The sequence below is a fragment of the Mytilus edulis genome, chromosome 2, assembly GCF_963676685.1.
Source record: "Mytilus edulis chromosome 2, xbMytEdul2.2, whole genome shotgun sequence".
Lineage (NCBI taxonomy): Eukaryota > Metazoa > Mollusca > Bivalvia > Mytilida > Mytilidae > Mytilus > Mytilus edulis.
In genome coordinates this window covers 9,478,063-9,504,865 of record NC_092345.1, presented here as the reverse complement: position 1 = coordinate 9,504,865, position 26,803 = coordinate 9,478,063, and the positions used below count along the sequence as shown (strand labels likewise).

Here is a 26,803-nt window from a genome sequence, read left to right as displayed (position 1 = left end):
GGCTAACGGTGTAGACTAGTGTACCTATAAACATTCAATTCATTTACCCTAATTCAAGTTCAATAATAATGCAAAAATCTAATAAGTGTCAACACCACCACACTAAATGATCAAATGAAAATGTTTAATCAATACTAAAAAATAATCAACAATGTCTATCTACAATCTCAAAATCTAGATACTATCTAACTCAGTGAATGTCTAATATGTAAATAATATATGACAATAAATTTTAATTCATATCAACTTAAGTACCAATTCACTATACAAAGTACATTTATAAACGATATATATACTATGTATCTAATACCAACTAGCAATGCTACACATAAAACATAATGTGTGTTATAATTGCTAAGTTCAACTGAGCATTGACCTATACCATGTGGGTTATAGTTCAATGTAAGTACAATACACTACAACTGTATACCGAAAAATAAATTTAAAATATAAAAGTGTATGCTATATACTATGTAGCTATGCTACTGTAATCTACAAAGTATGTTTATCACTATCAGCAATACATGTACACCACAAAGGAACGCCTATATAAACTAAGTGTACATGTCCACTGACAGACTAAGTTCGTATCCAAGTAAGTCTCGGAAAAAAATTTAAAAATTTTTTTTTTTTTTAAATGTATAAATGTTTAAGTATGAAAAGGTCAAAATGTAGGACGTCAAAAAAAATAAAATTTAAAGTCCAAAAAGTGGATGCAAAATTTCAAAATTAAATAAGTTCTATAAGTGTGTAAATGTTTCAAGTGTATGCTAAGTTTCAATGTATCAAAGTGGTATACAGTATATAATGTAAATAAATAAGTCCTACCTTAAACTAGAAAACTATTCCAATAATTACACTGTTCCACAAAAGTATAATTAAATCACAATATTTCACAATGTAGAATAATACAAGTTCAGTTTTCCAAAAGTGAAAAACAGAAAGTCAAGTTACTATAAGTAACATCCGGTACTATAATGTCATCCGGTAAACTGTAAACAAACGCACGTGGACGATGATCACATGGGTCGGAATGTTAGTAAACATAAGCACGTGGTAAAGTTCATCACCTGGTACCATAACGGAAGTAAACAAACACACATGGTCACTGCATACATGGACTCGAGACATCTAATGGTGGTCACTGACATCACATCTGGATCTCCACAAAAACTGGTATGTGCCATCAACCCAACGAAACGTGGGCGCCATTTGTAGTAGGTGGTTTTCTATGCGTTAATGAATAACACCAACAAGAGCTAAGGGTTCTGATGCTTTATTGTACCAGTATGTAAATAACAAGTCTGAAATAGCAATACAACATATATAAATAACAAGCTATTTCGTATAACATAAATATAATACTTTTACGAATATCACAGGTTATATAATGCAGAAATATTATATAGAATACCTTGAACTGTTATTAACTAAGTAGCAAGTAAAATGTATTGCAAGTAGACAATGTTCAATGTTTACATTCTATGAATTTACGTATCATCCATAATGAAACATCTAGACATTCACGATTTACTATACCCACTGCAGCATGGTTTTAGATCTAAAGTTAGCTGTGAAACACAACTTTTAACTTTTACACAGCAAATACTTGATTACATGGCAAACGGTAAACAAACTGACGTAGTTGTCATGGACTTTTCAAAAGCGTTTGATAAGGTGGACCACCAAAGACTTATCCTAAAACTGAAACGCATGGGAATTAATAACAAAACAACAAATTGGATAGAGGCATGGTTATCACATAGATCCCAAAAAGTGGTGGTTGACAGTCGCACATCAAATAGTTGTCCTGTATTGTCAGGCGTCCCCCAAGGCTCTGTTCTCGGGCCATGTCTGTTCTTAATTTACATCAATGACATGCCAGACAACCTCAAAAGTAATGTTCGCCTCTTTGCAGATGACACTATTGTGTATCTAACAATTTCATCATTAGATGACTGTCACACCCTTCAATCAGACCTACATAAACTGGAACAATGGGAGCAAGAATGGCTTATGTCCTTTAACCCAGACAAATGTGAAATCATCCACATAACAAGAAAACATAAACCTATCATCTATAACTACACATTACATAATCATATTCTAAAATCAACAAACAAAGCAAAATATCTTGGCGTTTCCATCACAAAAGACCTGACATGGAACTCTCATATAAATGACATCACAAACAAAGCAAACGCATCACTGAGATTTATTAAAAGAAATGTAAAAACAAACAGCATAAAAACAAAAGAACTGGCTTACAAAACATACGTAAGACCAAAAATAGAATACTGTAGTGTCGTCTGGGACCCGTGGCAGAAACAACAAATAAATAAAATTGAAATGGTACAGAGAAGAGCTGCCAGGTATACACTCAACCAATACAGCTATCAAAGCAGTGTAACAGCCATGCTTGAACATCTAAGATGGCCAACATTACAACAAAGAAGAAATCTTGCATCCGTCACCATGCTATATAAAATCCAACACCAATTAGTCTCCATCCCAGTAAATACATACCTAATACCATCTAAGGAACATAAATTTATACAGCCATTCTCTCCCACAAACTATCATTTATATTCATTTTTTCCTAGAACAATAAGGTTGTAGAATTCCCTACCATACCAAGTAGCCTGTAGCCCAGACTTAGAAGCTTTTAAGTCTGGTGCAAAACCACATATGTACTGCTAAACCAAACCATGTTTTTATCTATATACAAAAAAATTAAAAAAAAAAAAATGTTTTTTGAAATTAATGTAAATATGTTTAGTTAATTTGTTTCCCTAGTATGTGCCTTCTTGTAATCTTCAACATATTGAAGTTAAGAAGTATTATGTAGATGTAGATGTAGATGAAATTGACATCGGGTGTCACGTGTACTTTTACAAATGCTTGACCTTTGAATATATACTAAATCGGAATATGATACGTAACAAACAAATGGAAGTTTTTAACGACCTTGACTGGCTATGTGATACGTAATTTACGTGTATCTGTGTATTTGTATTAAATACTGGTTTACCTTACAAACGGTATATAATAAATGTTACATCTACATTTATTAATAATGACTTCATTAAAATATATAATACGTATAATAATTAACTACATAATATCATACAACAATCATAAAGTTGCAAATATAATAATCATAAAGACTTATGATGTCAATATTATCGATTCATTAAAAGCTCCAAATTAACGGGAGGTAATTCATGTTTACAATACAATATAAACAAAGTTAAACTATATTAAACTATAAATAAATATACTCTTACCACTTGTGGAGTGAGTTGTACTACTGATAAGGTTAACGGCACATCATATACACATCACAATCATGTGTTCGACATAATTACATTACATGGAGTCCTGAAACCAAAATACGAACATAAATACTCGGACTCTTAATTATAAAAATATACAATGTAACAAATATTCTTTACTCATTCATATTTGTACTTGATAAAAACTATTTACTACAAAACTATTACTTTATATAAATGGAAACACTTTTCCGTCTTTCACTTAATAAGCCGCCATTTATAAAATATAGACTATTCATGACAATAATCAAATGGTAATGTACGCAAATTAACAATACAATTCTACCGTGGCAAATAAACCGTAGATTATAAAATCGTATACTTATAGCGTAATAAAATACTCTCTTGTACATCTCGTGTACTTGTGTTACATACATGCGATATGAGGAGAACGTTACAAAGCAAAATAGAAACTTTACTAAAATATCATTTACGTGAAAAATATAAATAATGTTAATAAAGAAGTAACTTACAGTATTCTATAATAATGTTGTCCAAAATATATAAGGTTTACAGGTAAACTATGTGGTCAATATAAGCATATAAATTCAATGGACTGTCATGGCTATCGTCCCGTGGAAATGTACAGGTACAAAACAAAAGAAATTAAACTTGACCGCGAAAATATTAACAGCCAATCAAATACAATGATTTAAGTAAATCCCTAATGAATATTCATAGAAAATAACGTGAATATTACTATACATAAAAGTAAGGTTTGCAAGTAATAATTTAAACTGAATATACAATATTCAAAATATGTAATTAAGCTTTATAATAAATATAGTAATTAAATAGATGATTTTTACAATATATAAAATGATCATTAAAATCACTCTGCTACAAACACTGCCTAGGAACATTTTCAACTATATCAAAAGCCTCTGTTATATCTAGAGCGATTTGGTATAGCTCGTTCCAAACACTCATTATCATCATTTCGCTCGGAACGCAACATTTCAGTATTAACGGACAAGTACTGCGGAATCGGATGAAGTCTTGAAAGGCTATTTTATTTTATTTTTAATGCGTTGACGTCTTATTTCGACAGGAAGGTGTCAAAACAGAACAATATGAAGTAGCCTTACAACACAATGATTTAAAGAAGGAATTCAGATTAGTATTTACCATTATCGTAATTTACATATAAAAGAGGGGCGAAATATACCAAAAGGACAGTCAAACTCATATAAAGGTTATTGTAATTCGTTAAATTGTTCAGGGTTGGATCCAAAGTTGAGAGATAAAAATGGAACAAACGTCAATTGGTCATTTTTTGCCAAAATTATGTTCGAAATTTACAACCTTCATCCAAACAAAAACGTGGGTTTACAACCCCTGCAGCCGGCTGTTAGTTCAACGACGTGCATTACATTTTTTTTTATTGAATATACCTTGTCGGAAATTTGAAGGTGTGGACATCTTTCCATTTTTCAGGCAAAAGTTATAACTTTACATTTTTTCCTAAGGATTTCGAATCTTTCAACAAAGAAATATCTGGATAAGATGGTCCCAGATTTTTTTGTACTGGCTTTGACATTGACACTGATGCTACCGCCGGTTTATCGTAAACTTTTGACGTTTCAGAGTCTATATTGTCCTGAGTTGTTGCTGGTTGTGTTTCTGCATGCCTATCACCGTTGGTACTGTTAGTAGGCATTTTGGTGAAAAAATTGTCGTAAGTTTGCCCTTTCGGCTTGTCACGCTTTGAACTGCTCATGTTTACGCTGCTTTTTTACGTTGAGTACCAGAAAAAAATTCTCGCAAATAAATTAAAAACTATTTCGGTCAGGGTTGATTTTACATACGGAAATATTATTGTGACGTTATTAAAATAGTTATACTGTATCGTTATCTACGTTTCTTGTTTAATTAAGTTAAATTATATATTTTTTACTCGTTTGTATTTTTATTTTATTTTTCTGCGTAAATTATTTTTTTTTGACCCCGCGATGTGCACGTCATGGCGTGACAGTGTATATGGAGCTACGCCCCAGCCAATTATAGATGACTATGGCACCATCAAAGATCAAATAAGTTGGGTATCAGCAATTATAAACATCCACAGAGGCGGACGATTTGAAAAGGGGGGACCCTTTTCTTGGGGAAAAAATGATTGATTAGATAGGGAATCACAGTCCGGAGCATGACTGGAGGGGGCTTCTCTTATGCAGTCAGTGGGCCCTCTCTTATGAAAATTTCTGGTTCCACCAATGAACTGTACGTACGGCCTTCAACAATGATGAAAACGAATACCCATATTGTGTCATAGATCAAATTAAATCGTTCAGTGAATGTCCACTGACTTGTGTGTGTTTATATGTCTTTTGTTGAGTTAAGCCATTTCAACTGATATTTTTAGTGTGTCTTTCTATGTTGTGATGTTAACTATGATTGTTTCAGGTAAGGGCAGTACATATTAAAACGTTTAATCCCGCTGCATTTATTTTCACCTGATCTAATTCAGAAACCTTATGTTCAGTGGTTGTCGTTTGTTGATGTGGTTCATAATGTTTCTCGTTTTTTTTTAAATTTATTATATATATAGATTAGAACGTTGGTTTTCTTTATTTTCAGGTGTTCTCCTCTCTTTAATGGTCAGGTCAGTTTGGTATCTTATTCGTCTTTCTTGTTCATTATGAATAAGAAGCTGTGATATGAGACAAAATAATTATCAACTACAGTCGTTTGTTTTTGTTGTTTTTTTTTCAGTTGCGTCTTTTTTAGATTTACTATGATTATTTGTTCATTTTATTTTTGCATAACTGTATATTTTTACTAAATTATAACTGCTGGAGCAATCTATTATATCTGTTTGGGTTTCTCACCGAATATTGTCAATATAAAGGTCGGAATTATAAACAACTGTCATGCAAATTGGGGGATTCAGCTTGCTATAAAGTCAGGTTTAACCGACCATTTCATCAGTAAAACGTCTATACCAAGTCAGGAATATGACAGATATTTTCCACCCGTTCCGTTTGTTGATCGTCTGAGCTAAGTCAGTTGCAAATAGTTTTTAGAGTTTGTTTTTATATTCTGCCAAGTCACACACAGGTTAGGGTCGGGTTGATCGCTATATATAGGGGCTTTTATAGCCAACTATACGGTATTAGTTCTTCTCATTGTTGAAGACCTGCCGTACGGTTGCCTGTTTTTGCTTCATTTGAATTCTGATAGATAGTTGTTTCGTTGGCAATCATACCAAATCTCTGAATGTTTATGTCATTCTTGTTATCATAAAATGTTATAAAAAAAGGATTTTTTTTATGATAGTTAGGCATGATCAATGACGAAAAACAGTAAAATGTCAAACATCTAAATATCAAGGTTAGAAAAACATTCAGATACCCTATTGTGTATATTTAATGTTTTATCAAGAATTGTTATTTCAAAATAGTGCAAAATGTGGTTTATACCATGTTCAACAATTTTAAAGCCAAGTAGTCCATCAGCTAGTTCTCAAAAGCGCGCTAGTTAAGGAGTTTGTGTTACACCCCAGGGTACCGCGATTTTTTTTTAAAGAATTCAACTTCATTATCTTATTGATAAAATACAAGGTGTTAGACTAAACAAAAAGTGTCCAAAAGAGGATTAAAAACGTCCCTTCCAATGGTCCCCTCATTTAGCAATCACGACTAAGTAATTTTAAATTATTTTCTTTAATATAAAGCGATTAAAAAAAAATAAAGTATAGATTTAAACAACTAAAACAGATACAAAACTAATCAAATTAAATATAACTCGGAAGATTTTTTGTTTAAAAAAAATGTTTTTTACATTACAAACAATCCGATTTTTTTGGGTTCAAATTAAGGCATATTTTCTCGTTTCATAAAGAATTCGTTATTCAATTACCCGTTTAAGTTAATTACACTTGAGAATTAATCATTATGCAATGTTTAAATAATTTGGAGTATCTATATAACGTCTAAAATATGAATTATTTAATAAAATATATGTACGTGCAAACACTCGTGAAATACCGGAAATCATCAAATTACCGTCTTTGATTCAGTATACAACATGTACAATGTATTCACAAATAAGCATTATCAATTTGCAACTGAAAACAAACATTTAATTGTCGATTTATGATCTTTTTGTGAGACAAATTATTTTATAAAGTGAATGGGTAACGAAGTATTTATGACAAAATTACAAATTAAGGTGATTTGTTTGCGTTCAGAAAAGGTGCACTCTATCGAACTCAATAAAGGTGTGCTTGATAACATTTTGTGATTTAGCTATGAAGTAATTGACTTAAGATTGTTAAGTCATTCAATCGACAAACATCGCTTTGAACGAACGTCAAATAGTCAGTTGTGGGGTTTGGTAATACTTTTTACTTTCTTAAGTTTCTTAGAGATACAATAAAAATGGCTTTGTTGGTTTCAATTTAAATAAAGATTATGATAAACGTTGGTTGCGAAATGCTCATGAAAGAGCTTCGATATTATTAAAATGTCGAGACTTGGTAGGAATGGTTAACCCTGAAACATCCGCCCAAAAAGAACTATAAAAATTGAATGAAGCAAGACGAAACTGATGTTTTGAAATTGTTTCAGACACTGCAAAGCTGGCCAATTCCATTATAACATCTGAGCAGTTATATGGCTTGTTCTCGGGTTCTGTTGCTTCCTCGAAATTAATGTGCGACCTTCTTAACGCGTATGAAAAGGGAAAATTTGCTTCAGAAATTTTCATTACGGAACGGCTGATTCAAAAGTCAACCGATATCTTCAAAACACTCAAAAGAAAATCATTGCTTACATTTTTAAAAAAAGAAATAAAAGGCAAGCAGTTTTTAAATGGCTGATAAGAACAACAAATATTGAGAGCAGATGGAAAAAAATGTCGCCTGCTTGTCATAGCCCAGACAAGATAGTTGATTATGCGATAGGAAAGCATGTGGATATTTGATGACATGGCAGTTATTCAAACCATTACTAGGATACCTAGCACTTTTTTCGATTTGGCAATTGTTATTTTAAAAACCATCCTTTTAGTTTTGAAAAGTGGTCCCGCATTGATTTTGTCACTGAATAGTATCGCACAATATTCATAACGAAATTAGAATGGCAGGTCCTTGGGGGGGGGGGGGGGGGGGGGGGGGCGGGGGAAATCATTACGATAAGTTCTAAACCATCACAATCGTGTTCTTGGGAACGGAAGAAATGTATGTTTAGTTGGGGACAACAAAGTTGCTTTAGTTGAATTCTTTGTTTTGAAAAGAGTAAACAATCCTATAGATTTACACTTAAATGTATTGATTTATTTGTATCACATGGAAGTATGTGCCACAAAATATATGTTGAAAATGAAATAGCGTAGAATGGTTTTAGCTTATAATCAAACAGGAAGAAGCAGATGAAAAATGTTTCTCAATAAAATGCAAAAACATGCAGCTGACAAAGGTTACGACTCCCTTGTTAAAAAATCTTCTGACACTGTTGTGGAAGTATTGGCTTACTATTTTCACAGTTGCATATCAATTCTTACATTGTAAGTCTGACAGATGCATCCCACAAATGCAGATTATTAAATGTGCAATCAATGTGTGCAAATTTGGTGAGAATGTTTGCAGGATTTCACACCAATACAGGTTGTGATTCAGTAAGTGTTTTGTCTGGTAAAGAAAAAAAGCAAAGCATTCGGCTTTTTGACACGTTATGTGGAGTTTTCAGAAGGTCTATTCCATATTGGTGAAACCTTGGAAGAGGTTGGCGAAGAGTTGTCAAAACACTCGAGAGGTTTTCGTGTTTTATATATGGCTACGAAATTAAAAATATCGATAAATAAAGATCAGAACGTTTTGAAATGCAAAAGATGCAATATTAAAGCACATTAAATACAAGCCAACTTTTAGACGAAGATTTGGAAATCAGCTCTTAAACACAGCACTGGTCTGTTTTGATTGGATTGTTTAGAGAGCTTTGATCAGTATCAATTTCCTAGACCAACCACTAGCGTTAGATGTTTTGGTAATTCTGATGTGCTGTTCATGTAAAGCTGGTTGTGCCAAAAAAGATGTTCATGTGTTCAACAAGGTTTATCCGAAACAGATAGCTGTATGTGAAAGCTCGAAAGCTTGTAGATATAAGCATTATCAAATCGTTGATATTGCTAACGATGACGACAAAGATGATGGAAAAGATGATAATGATAGTTCGGTAGATGCAGGTGACCTAACTGATGATGATGCTATGGATTGACCTTCTGTGTGACCTTAAAATGTGGTGATGGGGTTGTTAAATTAAGAAGAAAAAAAAATAGAAATCTAGAAACCCTGACAGTTTTGTGTGTTTTAATATGTGAGTTATTTCATGAATGCGATGTATAAATTTGTGACAGAATCGTGCATTTCTGGTTGCTTATGTTTGTGTTTGTCGTTGATTCTATGTTATTGGTTCTTTTACCTTTATTTTTTTTTCAACAGCCTTTATGTACTTTATGCTGTATGTTTCAATGTGAAAAAATATACCATTTTATCAAGAAAATTAGTACGTATGCTTCTTTTCATTCAAAATCATGACTTTTGGAAATTGACCCTTCCCCTTTTTTTCTTGGTCCTCTACGATTTAAGAATTAATTAAAAATTAGCCTGCGTTATAATAAGATATGATGTGTTTCATTTAATAAGAAGTATAGTACTGAATACTTGGTTATTTTTACATTTTTCTGTAATAATGTGCAAAACAAAATTTTTGATATACCCTGAAATAAGTCCCCTTTTAACCCCTTTTGGACACTTTTTCAAAAGTCTAACACCTCTTAAAATATTCTTCAGATATTACTCTTTATATTTATACAAAAAAATTGCGGTACCCTGGGGTGTAACACGGAACTGAATTTTTCCCCTACCAGCTGATGGACTAAAGGTGTATTCGACTAAGCCTATACTACACTGAGATATAAATTTAAGGACGAATGACGGCGAAAACTACTCACTGTATGTAAGGTAAACAAGACATGACACTATATTTATAGGAGTCATCAACTACAAATTGTGAAGTTATTTAAAGTTAAATAGTTGACCTGGAAACAGGCATATCTTCTTCTTAGAAGAAAACAGGTTTGTCATTCATATGGAGGACCATTACGAAACCCTCCCTGCCACTAGGGAAACCCATTACGAAACCCTCCCTGTCCCCAGGGTAACAGATGACCATATTTACTTAGATTTGATGAATAATGGCAAACCAAAGCGTCCAATCAGTTTGAAATCCATCGAAAACACTGCTGTTAAAGATATTCAGTATAAAGACAAGAAGACTCAAAGTTCTGTGACAACACAAGCATTAGGTAAGACCTTTTGTTGTTGTAAACAAAATATATGCATATGATATTCATAACATTACGAATATGTGGTATGATTACCAATGAGATAAATCTCCACAAGAGAGCAAGTGTTGTAGAATTTGGCAACTATATATAAATGTGGAATTCGGCAACTATATGTAAATGCATACAAAAACGGTAATGGTTGGACTTTGTGAGAAACATCGTCGTGGAAACGCAACAGTTCATTAGTTGATTTGGCAAAACTTGGACATACAGTTCAATTATTGCACCGACTGTGTTATTTTATCCATAAGATCATATAATAACATTATATTTTATACGCGCTGCCCTTTCTATTCTGTTTTCCACAGTTTGAATAGAGGGACAACACGTATATTTACTGTTATTGTAAATAAACTAGAGGCTCTTAAGAGCCTGTGTCGTTCACCTTGGTCTATGTGCATATTAAACAAAGAACACAGATGGATTAATGACAAAATTGTGTTTTGGTGATGGTGATGTGTTTTAAGTTCTTACTTTACTGAATATTCTGTATCTGTATCTGTATCTGTATAGTACTGGAAATGAACTCAAAATTCTGAGTAAAACTTATCCAGGAAATGTGTTTTACAGTTCACGGCAGCATTTGGTAGTAAGTTCCAATCAATGATAGTTTGTGGAAAAAAAGAATGTTTATAAATGTCAGTATTTGCTGATAAAAGTTTTATTTGTTTGACGTTAGAAGTTCTGGATGGTCTAGTATTAAATTCTATATGATGTTCAGTGGGGATGAGCTACCAGGTCGTTCACTATTTTATACAGTAGTACCAGTCGTTGTTCTCGTCTTCGTTCCACAAGAGGTTTCCAACCAAGGTCTTTCATCATGGAGGTGACACTACTAGTACGTCTATAGTCTTTGAAAACAATGAAAAATATTCTTGCTACTTACAATTATCCCTATCTATAATGAACTTTACCCATTAGTAACAGAGGAAATTATGTTGTAAAAATTACAAAAATTTACCAAACTAATGAAAATTGTTAAAAATTGAATATAAAGGACAATAACTCCTTAAGGGGTCAACTGACCATTTTGGTCATATTGACTTATTTGTAGATCTTACTTTGCTGAACATTATTGCTGTTTACAGTTTATTTCTATCTATGATAGTATTCAAGATAATAATCAAAAACGGCAAAATTTCTTTTAAAATTACCAATTGAGGGGGGGGGGGGGCAGCAACCCAACAACCAGTTGACCAATTCATCTGAAAATTTTAGAGCAGATAGATCTTGACCTGATAAACAATTTTACCCCATGTCAGATTTGCTCTAAATTCTTTGGTTTCAGAGTTATAAGTCAAAATCTACATTTAACCCATATGTTCTATTTTTAGTCATGGCGGCCATCTTGGTTAGTTGGACGGGTCAAACCACACATGTTTTAAACTAGATACCCCAATGATGAGTGTGGCCAAGTTTGGTTAAATTTGTCCCAGTAGTTTCAGAGGAGAAGATTTTTGTAAAAGATTCCATTTTTTTTAAAATTGGTAAAAAATGACTATAAAGGGCAATAACTCCTTAAGGGGTCAACTGACCATTTTAGTCATATTAACTTATTTGTACATCTTACTTTGCTGAACATTATTGCTGTTTACAGTTTATCTCTATCTATAATAATATTCAAGATAGTAGCCAAAAATCGGTATAATTTCCTTAAAATTGCCAATTCAGGGGCAGCAACCCAACAACTGGTTGTCCAATTTGTCTGAAAATTTCAGGGCAGATAGATCTTTACCTGATAAACAATTTTACCCCAGTCAGATTTGCTCTAAATGCTTTGGTTTCAGAGTTATAAGCCAAAATCTACATTTTACCCCTATGTTCTATTTTTAGTCATGGCGGCCATCTTGGTTGGTTGGCCGGGTAACGCCACACATTTTTAAACTAGATACCCCAATGATGATTGTGGGCAAGTTTGGTTTAATTTGGCCCAGTAGTGTCAGAGGAGAAGATTTTTGTAAAAGCTAACGATGGACGACGACGACGGACGCAAAGTGATGAGAAAAGCTCACTTGGCCCTTCAGGCCTGGTGAGCTAAAAAGGGGAAGGACCATTTGGTGAAGTTTTTCCTGTTTTATATCAATAGACCCGATCTTCCGCAAATAAAATTGTTTATAGTATTGGAGAAAAGAGCCTCTATTACAACAGTTATCTTTGTTTAATTTTTTTCCCATGGTTTTTTACGTTAATTGTTTTGATATGAATTAGGCCGTTAGTTTTCTAGTTTGAGATGTTTAAACTGTTTCACATTTTTCATGTCGGGAGCTTTTATTTTTTTCATTGTTAAAGGCCGATTGATGTGGTTTTTTTTTCCAAATTGCTACCCTTCATTTTTACTCTAATGGATATTTGTCTCATTGGTAATCATACCAAAATCTGCTCATTTTAAATTCGTTAAGAGGCGTGTTATATTCAAGTTTCTTTTTTTTTTTCTGCAGAGACTGTAATTTTACCGTCGTCAAAGGCCAGTAACGGAAAGACTAAGATAAATAAAAGAGTGCTGATAGGAATCTGTGTTGTTGTTGTGTGTCTGGTTGTTGGTACGACCGTCGGTATTTTTGTTTCCTCGTCTGGCTCGAGTCAAACCGACGATCAAGAGGGTAACAGTAAGTAATCTCAAAATTTCCATTCAGTATATTTTCACTGACTTTTTAAAGTTTAATTTTTTTAAACAATTTTCCTTCCAGTTTATAGCTGTTTGTTACGTGATAAAGCATTACGGATTGATCGATAGTCAAAATTTTGCATAATATGTAAAGAAGATGTGGTATGACTGCCAAAGAGACAACTCTCCACAATAGACCAAATGACACAGAAATAACAACTATAGGTTATTGTACGGCCTTCAACAATGAGCAAAGCCCATACTGCATAGTCGGCTATAAAAGACCCTAAAATATCAAATGTAAAACAATGCAAACGAGAAAACTAATGGCATAATTAATGTACAAAAAATTAGCAAAAACAAATATTTAACACAGCAACAAACGACAATGAATTACAGGCTCCTGACTTGGGACAGGCACATATATACAGAATGTGGCGAGGTTAAACATGTCAGCAGGATCCCAACCCTCAAACTTACTAGTGACAGCAGTGTTTAAGTTCAACATGAAAACAAACTATAAAAAATTGTTGAAAAAGGCTTAACTCATCAGATGGATACCAATAAAAATACATATACTAGTAAAAAAAAACATAGAGTGGACGTGACGAGATACTTGTACATCCAAATAAAAAACACTAAGTACAGATCTAAGAGTACTCGAAGCTACTGACAGCTAGTTAAAAGCCAATCACAACTAAGAAAGTCGAATAAAATCATGCATCTAAGACTAAATGGTAGTCCATTGGTTGATCTCGATTGGCCTATGTACTAAATTCTAAAAAATACAACAAAAAATATAGTTGGAATGTCTTTTAACATTTTTTCCCCTGGAGAAAAATTAAAGATCACAGAGAATAAAACAAGATGTGAACAGGTTATCACAAAACTATTTGTATATATTTTTATTATACTCTTATCTCGATAAACAATTACTTGTTTATGAATGAGCGTTTTGTGATAATCGGTTCACATTTACTTAATGCATGTCCATTTTGTGATAATAGGTTCAAATTTACTTAATGCATGTCCATTTTGTGATAATCAGTTCACATTTACTTAATGCATGTCCATTTTGTGATAATCGGATGATATTACTTAATGCATGTCCATTTTGTGATAATCGGTTCACATTTACTCAGTAATAAGTGGGCGTTGTGTGAATAATATCTTTTTTACCATCATGTTTTGTGATAATCAGTCCACATTTTACGCAGCAATGCGTGGTCATTTTGTGATAATCGGTTAACATACAAGTAATGACTGTTTGTGATAATCCGTTAACATTTACTTTATGCATGTGCGTTTAAGTCACAATGTGTTCACATTTACCTTATACATGTGCGTTTTAGTCAAAATGGGTTCACATTTACCTTATGCATATGCGTTTTAGTCATAATGGGTTCACATTTACCTTACGCATGTGCGTTTTGTGATGATGCGTTCACATTTTACGCAGCAATAAATTGTCGTTTTGTGAAATACAATACCCCACGCAATATAGAAGAGGGTCGAAAGATACCAGAGAGACAGTCAAATTCATAGATTGAAAATAAACTGAAACACCATGGCTAAAAAATAAAAAAAAAGACACAGATAAATAATAGTACAGAAGACATAACATAGAAAACTAAAGACTAAGCAACACGAACCCCACCAAAAACTCGGGTGATTTCAGGTGCTCCGGAAGGGTACGCAGATACTGCTCCACATGTGGCACCCGTCGTGTTGCTTATATTATTACAAATCCGATAAATACTCTAATTCGGTAGGTCACATTCGTAAACAGGGATTAAAATCCATTTATATATGTATTACAACAGTGCAATCAATGTTAATATTTGATATTAACTGTTATATATCAACCTCCAAGAACACAATATAACAATCAGTCTACTTTCGTAAACACTGGTGATGTGTCGATTTTATGGTCTCTTATATTTCAGATGTCCCTGCCGTAACTATTTCGAAGTCAGCTTACACTGTTAAACCGGGAGGTTCTGTAACTTTAAACTGCATTGTATCATCTACTACAAATATAGAAAAAGTTTATTGGCAGAGAACAGTTAACAATGACGTCACTGTGATACAGACCAATAAATTCAAATATAGTGGAAGTACACCTTCGATTCCATCTCTGACCATTAATAATGCTGGTTTAAGAGATGCTGGAAAGTATCAGTGTTTTGCTGAAAATGAGGCTGGGACTGAACAAAGTGGATTTACAATCGTCACTGTTGGTAGTAAGTATAACATGAACGTTTTGTTCTGGTAATCGGTTTACATTTTCTAAATGCATTGACGTTTTGTGATATATCCCACACAATATAGACACAGTTCAAATTTCATTTATAAATATATTGCTACAGGGCAACCAATATTAGAATACGATATCAAATATTATATATACCAATCTTCAAGAAAACAATATAACGACCAGTCTACATTCGTTAACACTGGCCTATCAGTATAAATTTGATTGTTCATTATAATTCAGATGTCCCTGCCGTAACTATTTCGAAGTCTGCTTACACTGTTAAACCGGGAGGTTCTGTAACTTTAAACTGCATTGCATCATCCAGTTCAAATATAGAAAAAGTTTATTGGAAGAGAACAGTCAACAATGAAGTCAGTGTGATACAGACCAATGCCGTCAAATATAGTGGAAGTACACCTTCTTTTCCATCTCTTACCATTAATAATGCTGGTTTAAGAGATGCTGGACAGTATCAGTGTTTTGCTGAAAATGCTGCTGGAACTGGACAAAGTGCATTTACAATCGTCACTATTGATAGTAAGTATTACAATATAACAGTGGACTAGTAGTAGATATATGCGATCGTGGTGATTTCATCTTTGATTTGCTTTTATTGTACTTATATCTCGGTATACATTAACGTAGAAGTTAATGTTATACTAAATGCATGCACGTTTTGTGATAATCGGTTCTCATTTACTTAATGCATCTACGTTTTGTGATTATTCTTTCACATTTACTGTATGCGTGTTCGTATTGTCATAATCAGTTTATATATAGTCAGTAATAAATTAATGTTTTGTGATAATCGGTTCACATTTACTCCGTAATGAATGGATGTTTTGTGACGATCAGTACACATTTATTGAATGCAAAGTTGATATGTGATAATTGGTATACATTTACTAAATATATGTGCGTTTAAGTGATGATCGGTTCATATTTACTAGACATATCGTGAAAATAAGTACACATCTAAATAAGGCTGTAAGCCTTTTGTAATAAATGGTACAAATGTACTTTATGCATAGTGTTTTGTTCTTGTGATCGGTTCAGATTTTCCTTACGTACGTAATGCAGGGAGTTTTTGTGATGATCGGCACACATTTACTTTATGTATTGATATTTTACGAAAATAAGCACCGGTAAACATAAATTATACATAATTCATAGGCATTTATTTTTGATAATCGGTTTATATATTATTTATTTAAGGCATGTGTGTTTAAGTTATAACCGGTTCACATTTCTAAATGCATTGACATTTTCGGATAGCCCATGCATTATGGATACGGTTTAAAAACCAATAAAGCATTGCAGCAGGACAATCATTTTTAGTACTTGATATTAAATGTTAGATACCAACCTTCAAGAACATTTTTTAAAGATCAGATATTCATGGGCACTGAGTGGCCTATGTTTATCGATTTTATTGTCTCTTATAAATTATATTTTAGGTCTACCTACAGTGACTGTTTTGAAGTCAGATTACACAGTAAAAGCAGCAAGTTCTGTAACTTTAAACTGCATTGTATCATCCAGTACAAATATAAGTACTGTCTTTTTGAAGAGAACAATTGACAATAACGTCACTCTGATACAGACCAATAAATTCAAATTTAGTGGAAGTACACCTTCTTTTCCATCTTTGACCATTAATAATGCTGGTTTAAGAGATGCTGGACAGTATCAATGTTTTGCTGAAAATGAGGCTGGGACGGGGCAAAGTGTATTTACAACCCTCACTGTTGATAGTAAGTATTACGAATACAAACCGGTAAGTGAAATGACAACTACATATTTTAATATAATTTCAAATAAATTGGAGTATTGGAAATAAGAGAATATATCACTACTTATTCGGTATTCAGGAACCTGCAGCTCCTAATCTGGCTTTGTAAAACGCCAACATTGTCTAAGCAGAAAGTTGATGAACAATGGATATGTCAAAGAACGTCTTTTTATTTTTCTAAAAAAAAAATTAAAGTTCATCGGAGGGTACCAATATCTTGTTGATAAATACTCCGTATCAACTTCGCAAATAATACACGATGGTCTTGAAGTATATATTCTGGGTACTGATGTTGTTTATCATCTTAATAACGTTATACTATTCTTTTATATGTCTATATTCCAGGTCAGGAATTTGACAGTTCTTGTCAATTCGTTTTTGATGTGTTTTGTTATTTGATTCTGCCATGTGATTATGGACTTTCCGATTGGATTTTTCTCTAAGTTCAGTATTTTTGTGATTTTACTATTTATTATTACTTTTACTGTTTAATATGTTTTTATTTATTATTTATTCGTTTGACGTGGCTCGGTACTTTTATAACTCTCATTGTGTTATTGTTCTATAATTCTCGGATTCTTGTCCTCATTTTTGCTACTGTGCTTTGTCCATTTGAACATACATGACGTGGCTTTGTACTTAAATACATCCCGTTATTGTGTTATTGTACTATGGCAAATTTGTGAATTCTTGTCTTTAATTTTTGATAATCTGCTTGATCTACATTCAATTTTGGGCTTATTTGTTTCATATTTGTTTGTTTTATAGTGCTTTAATAAGGTTATTATAACCCAATATTGACTGCTGGACACTATGTTTGACATTTTTATCTATTATCTCTGTTTCTTTTGTTTACACATCGTTATCAATATAATGGAATTTGATGCGACTGTCATACAAGTGAGAGGTTCATATAGCTTTAAAATCAGGTTTAATCCATTTTCTACAGAAGAAAATTCCTGCACCAGGTCAGGACTTTGGACAATTTCTAATTCTGTTTTTGAAATTTCCTCGGAGTTCAATATTATTTTAATTTAATCTTCCACATAACGACATTGTTGGACAACTGGTAGTTCAATAGTTGTAGTTCAAACATGTTACATTATATATTCGAGTCTTGTTTTTACTGTAATCTCAACACGTTTACTTAATGCCTGTGTGTTTAATGATAATCGGTACACATTTACTAAATGCATTTGTGTTTTGTTATAATCGGTTTACTTTCACGTAATGCATGTTTGAATTTTGATTATCGGTTTAACTTTGTTGAATGCCTGTACCATGTGTACGTTGTTTGGTAATCAGATCAGCTTTATGCATTTTAAAAATGATCTTAGTTTACATGAACTTAATGAATGTTTTTGTTTGATAGTTGATACACAGTTACTTATTAATTGGCTTTTAACGTTAATCGTTACACGTCTACAGAATACGCTGCCGTTTAGTGATAATTGCTACACAGTTATGGTTGGCATGAACGATGTTTGATAATCGGTTAACATCTACTTAATGCATTGGCGTTTGTGAAAATCGGTTTACATCTGCTTAATGCATTGGCGTTTGTGATAATCGGTTAACATCTGCTTAATGCATTGGCGTTTGTGATAATCGAATAACATATACTTAAAATGTGATAATCTGTTCACATCTCCTTAATGCATTGGCGTTTGTGATAATCGGTTCACGTTTCCTAAATGCATTTTGGTTTTGTGACAATCGGTTCATGTTGACTATGTTTACTCAATGGCATGCATGGACGTTTTGTGATAATCGGTGCACATTTACTTAATGCATGGACGTTTGTTATAATCGGTACACATACACTTAAAGCGCGGACGTTTTGTAATAATCGGGAAACATATACTTTTAAAATACGCGGAAGTTTTGTAATAATCGGTACACATATACTTAATGCGCGGACTGAATGGACAAAGTATAAGAAATTTTAAAGAATGTAATGTATTTTTTTCTTTTATTTCAGAACCATGTGGCTTACTAAAAGATGGTTGGAAAAATTTCCATGGTCATTACTATATTTTTATAACAACTGTTAAAACATGGAAAGATGCCGAGGTAATTATATATGTCAACAATTTATAGAAACATCAACAACAAAAAACAACTTGGAACTAAAAAAAAAAAAAAGAAAGAACAAGATCATTAGCTTTAATACACCAACAAAGCAAAATCATCTTTGACCTTTTAAAACATCCAATTTAAAATATTACATTAGAAATATATAAGGTTTTTGAATTTAGCGTTGATATGAACCGATTATCGTCCTTCCCTACGGATATATCACTCTGATCTGTTGCTCCGTAATTCTCGTATTAAGGCTTTAAAACGAGACCGGGCCTTGAAGGCGTAAAACTTTGCTCAGTGCTCGGAGTACAAAAATTATGCTCGAAACATGAAATCCAGCAGTTTGATTGGTTGATTTTCGAGTCTTGAGTACAAAAATCATGCTCGAAAGTTTAATGACCGTGAGGCCAGGCATCATCAGCGACGTCCAAATGTGAGAGGAGAAATTATCAGCGACGTCACATTGCGAGAGGAGACGTTATCAATCTTGCTTTCGTCAAGCGTAAAACAGTCTTAGAAAGAGGGAAAAGACCAGTAATACACAGCTACTTTTGCATAGGTACTATTTCTGTACTAAAAATTTGTAGTACTGGAAATCTACTTTTAATATTCAGTACTTTCTTGTTACTCTAAAATTATTGTAATATTTAGGTTCCTGTATTTTACAGTACTTTATTTGTATTTGAAATTTAGGTACTACAGATTTTTGGTTACTACCGTTACATTTTCAGCACTTTGAAAGTTTTTCTATTTCAAATCTCTTAAAGTTATGATTTTCAAACATGGAATATTGTATTATTTCTGTACCAAAATATTTAGTACAAATCAAGTACTGTAAAATACAAGTACCTAAATATTACAATAGTTTTCAAGTAAAGAAATAGTACTAAATGTTAAAAGTAAATTTCTAGTACTGCATTTTTTTATTTTAGTACAGAAATAGTACCTATGCAAAAGTAGCTGTGTAGAACGATAAACAGATACTCGGGTTTTCGACGTATAGATAACGTAAAATATCAGCCACTCGACATAATTCGATTTTTTTTAGCTCGTTCGCTACGCTCACTCGCCTAAAAGGTTCACAGTGTGGCTCGCGGCTGATGTTTTACGATACCAATGTGTAGAAAAACCGATAAACTATATTTATCTGGTTGTCCGCATATTGATGTAGAAAATACCAACTGCAAAGCAAAATATGATTCAGCTTTTTTGTCGAGTGAGTGCGTCGATCGAGATCAAAAAGGTTTCATATTGTGTCAGGCAGCTGAAATTTTACAATATCAAAATGCAGACATCTAGATAATCCATTTATCTGTTGTATTTGTGCATTTTGTATGATAGAAGCAAGTGTTTTCTTTGTTTCAACAGTAAACCAGAAGATAATTTGATAAGTTTGGGTCAAACTTATTATCAACGTCGGTTCATATAATTATTAGGCCGTCGGTGATGTGTCCGGGTCAAAGTTGTTCTGGAATAGATTACATCAGGAATAGGTTACCTTAGCTGTGTTTTGCAACACGTTTTGGAATTTTTGGTCTTCAATGTTCTTCAACATCGTACTGTATGTCCTTTTTATTTTTTTTGTTTTGAGCTTTTGTAGACGAAACACGCGTCTGGCGCAAATATAAAATATCAATCCCGGTATCTTTAATGAATTTATTATGAAGGCTGTTTCAGTGCATTTGACGTCACAAAGCCGTGATATGCAATTATGTTTAATGTCCCTTACCTTTCTCACCTTTGTGCGATTTAGTATTTGACATACTGTTGAACCATTGTCTTATTGTTTGCTGATTTAATATTTTTGTAGTGACTTTAATTGTTTTTTTTTGGTGAATTTGGCGTCGCTGGATTACTTTCTCATTGACGTATATACTCCATATATTTTTTTTCATATTTGAGGGACTGAATTGGGGTCTGTTTCATTTTATTATTTTTTTTAGATTTTTAGACCATTTTTTCTATCCTTTATTTGTTTTGATCATTATTGTCTATTCTTCATATTTCAGCACCCCATTATTCTCTAATAATCATAATTTTGTCTATCGTTTTTTTCTCCATTTATTCTGGACTTTTTTCTCATTATTCTCTGTTCTGTAAACCTCTTCTGATTCTTATATATAAGGACACTGATGGTCAAAGTGATGGCTAAGATCGTTTATTGATTATAATCAGACAAATGAATCTTACAAAACAATCTGCTTACATCAACGTACAATGCCTATCGGGTTGTCTTAAAAATAAATAAACATTAATAATAACTTTCTATTGTCCGTCACTTTATCAAACCATCAGTTAGAAATTAAGAATGGATATTCATTGACTCTTTTCTATCTTTTATGTGTCTGGTTATCCTGGTTTTTATTATTCATCGTAACGACATAGATTACGAATATAGATACATTCGAAACATCATATGTATTCTTCATGTCTTTGTCATCTCGCTATTCTTTTTCATTAAGTACATTTAATAGTTATCAAAAGTACCAGGATTATAATTTAGTACGCCAGACGCGCGTTTCGTCTACACAAGACTGCTCAGTAACGCTCATATCAGAAAAGTTATAAAGCCAAACAAGTACAAAGTTGAAGAGCATTGAGGATCTAAAATTCCAAACAGTTGTGCCAAATACGGCTAAGGTAATCTATTCCTGGAACAAGAAAATCCTTAGCTTTTCGAAAAATTCAAACTTTGTTGGTCAAACATTTGTTTTCAACTTTAATCTTGCCTGCATTTAAAAAAAATGTTAACTCTCCATGCCCCACAAGCGATCGTTACAGTTTGGATATATATAGATAAACTGTAATTACCTTAACCTTTTTTAATATTCTAACAATGAAGGAAGATTGCAGGTATTTTAGTGCAAGATTAGCAGAGGTTCAAACTCGTGATGAAGGACAATGGTTGAAAAATCAAGCTCGCCAAAAAGGTGGAGGTATGTTAAATCAAATTATCAAAAAAAATACTTGTCTTTTGTATGAAATAGATTAAGCCCACCCGCCCCGATACCACTCTTTAAATGCCTCACAATAAGCAAAACCCTAGCAACATTGAGAGACGAATCAGTTAATCTTGGGATATCATAGTAACCAGGTCTGCACGAACTCTCTAATGCGAGTTTCCTATCTTTTCGAAACCGCACTCGTTTTTGGGAGTGTGACGTCATACTGGTCTGGTAACACATTCATTTTACTGACATCATTGAACTTGCCCTAAACTTGCCCTTAAGACTCAACATTGTCATTAAACTAACGACCATTGGTGATTCTCTTTTCTCAAGTACGACATCATCGAACGATACTTTCCACCGATGATCTACTTACCCTTCCAGAGCATATAAAGTCGCCCATGTTTTTGTGGAGGTTCGTGCTGCGTAATCTTTAGTTCGTTATAAATATTGATTTGTTAACTGTTGTGTGTCTTTTCTTGTTTTGTTTTTGGCAAATATTTGTTGAATTTTCTCGATTTTAATACGTCTCTTTTGTGTTATCTGTTTGTTTTAATCGATAAAACACAGATTGATCAATTCATTGTATGGGAAGCGACCATCTTGTACTTTGTATACATTACTGTCATTGTATGCGAAGCGACCATCTTGTACTTTGTATACATTACTGTCATTGTATGGGAAGCGATCATCTTGTACTTTGTATACATTACTGTCATTGTATGGGAAGCGATCATCTTGTACTTTGTATACATTACTGTCATTGTATGGGAAGCGGTCATCTTGTACTTTGTATACATTACTGTCATTGTATGGGAAGCGATCATCTTGTACTTTGTATACATTACTGTCATTGTATGCGAAGCGACCATCTTGTACTTTGTATACATTACTGTCATTGTATGGGAAGCGATCATCTTGTACTTTGTATACATTACTGTCATTGTATGGGAAGCGATCATCTTGTACTTTGTATACATTACTGTCATTGTATGGGAAGCGATCATCTTGTACTTTGTATACATTACTGTCATTGTATGGGAAGCGATCATCTTGTACTTTGTATACATTACTGTCATTGTATGGGAAGCGATCATCTTGTACTTTGTATACATTACTGTCATTGTATGGGAAGCGATCATCTTGTACTTTGTATACATTACTGTCATTGTATGGGAAGCGACCATCTTGTACTTTGTATACATTACTGTCATTGTATGGGAAGCGATCATCTTGTACTTTGTATACATTACTGTCATTGTATGGGAAGCGATCATCTTGTACTTTGTATACATTACTGTCATTGTATGGGAAGCGATCATCTTGTACTTTGTATACATTACTGTCATTGTATGGGAAGCGACCATCTTGTACTTTGTATACATTACTGTCATTGTATGGGAAGCGATCATCTTGTACTTTGTATACATTACTGTCATTGTATGGGAAGCGATCATCTTGTACTTTGTATACATTACTGTCATTGTATGGGAAGCGATCATCTTGTACTTTGTATACATTACTGTCATTGTATGGGAAGCGATCATCTTGTACTTTGTATACATTACTGTCATTGTATGGGAAGCGATCATCTTGTACTTTGTATACATTACTGTCATTGTATGGGAAGCGATCATCTTGTACTTTGTATACATTACTGTCATTGTATGGGAAGCGATCATCTTGTACTTTGTATACATTACTGTCATTGTATGGGAAGCGACCATCTTGTACTTTGTATACATTACTGTCATTGTATGGGAAGCGATCATCTTGTACTTTGTATACATTACTGTCATTGTATGGGAAGCGATCATCTTGTACTTTGTATACATTACTGTCATTGTATGGGAAGCGATCATCTTGTACTTTGTATACATTACTGTCATTGTATGGGAAGCGACCATCTTGTACTTTGTATACATTACTGTCATTGATTGTGCTATATACTACTTCACTCAACTTTTGCAAAATAAAGTACACAAGCATAAAACATTCAAAACGTATTAAAATTTTGAATTTTTTATATTTGCACTTAACTAGAAGAAGGAATTACTCAGGTCTTTTCAGAGCAGTGTAAGACAGTGTTAAAGATTGTAAGCTGTCGAATATGGGTCAACTGACTTTAACTTCGATGATTACTTAGTGTAATGTCAAGTCATTCTTGTTTGAAAATCGTCTGACGTTCATGGGCACATTATTTATTTAAAAAACAAATATTCGAAGTAATGATCGTGTAATTATTAGACAGTGGTCAGGAATATTTATACGTTTACTAGTACTTTTATGTTTACTTATCTTGGACAAACTATGCCTTTTGGAAATTTCTTGATGAATTGAATAAATTATTGTCTTTGGAAAAATTATAAGATGAAATTTAGAAGGTTTTTCTTTTATTCTAACATATGCTTATTCTTAGATAAAGTGCTTACAATGCTAAACAAGAACGTTTTTCTTTTGTTACTAATTTAGCTTTCAATTATCTTGCAGGTCTTTTCAAATTTGTCATTGAGATCTTTATTTGACTATTAAAAAGCACCCAATCTAAAAGAAATACAGATCAGAATGAAATTTCCTGTCGAATGACAAAATCTAATTCATTACATTTTCTACTTCATTACAAGCAGGTAGCAGAAAAGGGAAATACATAAATTCATTAATGTCGATGGTGATTATATGTATATATTGAAACAGATTGGTGGTTGGGTGCGTCAGATGAGGCAAATGAAGGACAGTGGCGTTGGACATCAGGCAACACTTTAGAACAACACACAAACTGGGCACCAAAGAAGCCTGATAATAACTATGGTCAAGACTGCCTCCAGATGTTGGCCTCAGCTAATTACCTTTGGAATGATCAGACGTGTACGAATAAGATAAATTACATCTGCGAGAAAAGGTAATTTATAGAAAGATCACCGTACTTTGCATGCTAAATTAACAAAAATCAAGAATATATCAAAACTACGTTAATGAAATGCACCAAATAAATATACATTCCTAGGCCGATGAAAAAAGATGCTGAACCTGATAAATAATAGGTTTGCTCTAGACGCATGTAATTTGTTGTTTTTTTGTTTTATTAACAACATGTTAATAGCGATGACGCAAAGACGAGAATTATGAAAATGAAAATTTGTTAATCTCATTTTTGAATTATTATTTTCCGACAAAGTTGAAACTCAAAAGGAGAACGTGTCAAAGGGAATCATTATCCGACTGACCAAGAAGCAAAAAACAGCATAAGGCTACAGAAAACCGCAACAGGAGACCGAAACAACCCATGTTAAACGAAGCTATACATCAATAAACTATAAGCAGTAATCAATCTACTTGAATATGAATGATATATTTGACCCTGGTTGTTTAGCTATAATAAATCAATCTATTTCATACTGAAAACTTATAATAAATTAATCATTCACAAAAACATCACAAAATTCAAATTTAGCAACAGTGGTTCTAGTGTTTAAACAAATAAAGCACCATCTCTATTCCCAGACCTTTTTCTTTACTATATACGTATCTATTTATCTATTTATCTTTAAAAACATCTGGTGCAATTGCCTGTGCAATAACGTATTATTCATGAAACTTCAAATCTTTTAATTAGTTTAAGATCTGAAAGAAAGATTGTCAACGTGATATAGTAAAATAAAACAAAGATAAACTGGCAACAAATATTTTTCAATTTATGTTAATAAGTACATGTAGTTATTGATGATATGTAAAGCTTGAATTAACAGATAATTATACCTCGTTGTACAAATGTACATAACTCGTTAGAATATTAGATTTGAAGAAAAAAAAACATGTTGTGCTTTATGTTTGAGAGTTGAAAGACGATTATCTTATTAACTATACCATTCAGAACAATGTTTAATCTTTCATTTGTTTTTTTTTCAGTTCCTGTTAGTAATGGCAGAAACTTATATACAGAGATATTAGATTTCTTGTGAAATGAGATGTGTGTTTTAGATATTTCTGTTTCTGGACATTAAAACAGACACTGGACTAAAATATAATGGTGTTTTATTGTATATATATTCTAGTATCTTTTTATTTTTAACAACACGATAGATTCAAATAAATTTTATCAATGATAGAATCGAAAAATTATCTTTTGCTATTCGTTTTTGGTTTACAGTCTCATTAACATCTACACCAGCTGACTAAAGTAACTTGTTAAAATTCAGTTTGTTATTTGCATTGTCAACTTATATGAAGCAATGACGACTGTTGGGCGAAGTAAGTTTTATGATTATCATCAATCACCTGTGCTTCTTTCTGTTTGCAATTGAAATTATTTTGATGGTTTCAGTCCAAATGAATATTTGCGTTGGTGCCTCTGGACATTACGCAAAACAAAACCCAATGTTTTTTTAGTTTATATGTAGTTTGATAATAGTCTAGATTACAACAAGCAATTGAGTAAAA

The 26,803-nt window shown here is 32.8% G+C and overlaps 1 protein-coding gene across 3 annotated transcripts; it reads left to right on the top strand.

Moving 5' to 3' along the window:
* Positions 1 to 10,262: 10,262 nt before the first annotated feature.
* On the top strand, positions 10,263 to 26,485 carry LOC139511408 (aggrecan core protein-like). 3 transcript variants are annotated; one of them, XM_071298109.1, is made up of 9 exons: positions 10,263 to 10,640; positions 13,121 to 13,288; positions 15,234 to 15,530; positions 15,785 to 16,081; positions 17,002 to 17,298; positions 19,318 to 19,409; positions 22,261 to 22,354; positions 25,061 to 25,265; positions 26,273 to 26,485. In XM_071298109.1, exons 1-9 carry the CDS (start codon positions 10,424 to 10,426, stop codon positions 26,280 to 26,282), a joined length of 1,677 nt encoding a protein of 558 aa, XP_071154210.1. In that variant the 5' UTR covers positions 10,263 to 10,423; the 3' UTR covers positions 26,283 to 26,485. The 3 variants fall into 3 exon arrangements, with proteins under 3 accessions (XP_071154210.1, XP_071154211.1, XP_071154212.1); XM_071298110.1 differs by lacking the exon at positions 13,121 to 13,288; XM_071298111.1 differs by lacking the exon at positions 15,234 to 15,530 and having other exon boundaries at positions 10,298 to 10,640.
* The last annotated feature ends 318 nt before the right edge of the window (positions 26,486 to 26,803 follow it).

What these genes read in the sequence shown, in the direction of transcription:
- LOC139511408 (XM_071298109.1), top strand. Translation starts at nt 10,424, where the DNA reads ATGGAGGACCATTACGAAACCCTCCCTGCCACTAGGGAAACCCATTAC. An exon ending in TGTGACAACACAAGCATTAG is followed by an intron (nt 10,641 to 13,120) that starts GTAAGACCTTTT and finishes TTTTTTCTGCAG; the next exon opens with AGACTGTAATTTTACCGTCG. An exon ending in CGACGATCAAGAGGGTAACA is followed by an intron (nt 13,289 to 15,233) that starts GTAAGTAATCTC and finishes CTTATATTTCAG; the next exon opens with ATGTCCCTGCCGTAACTATT.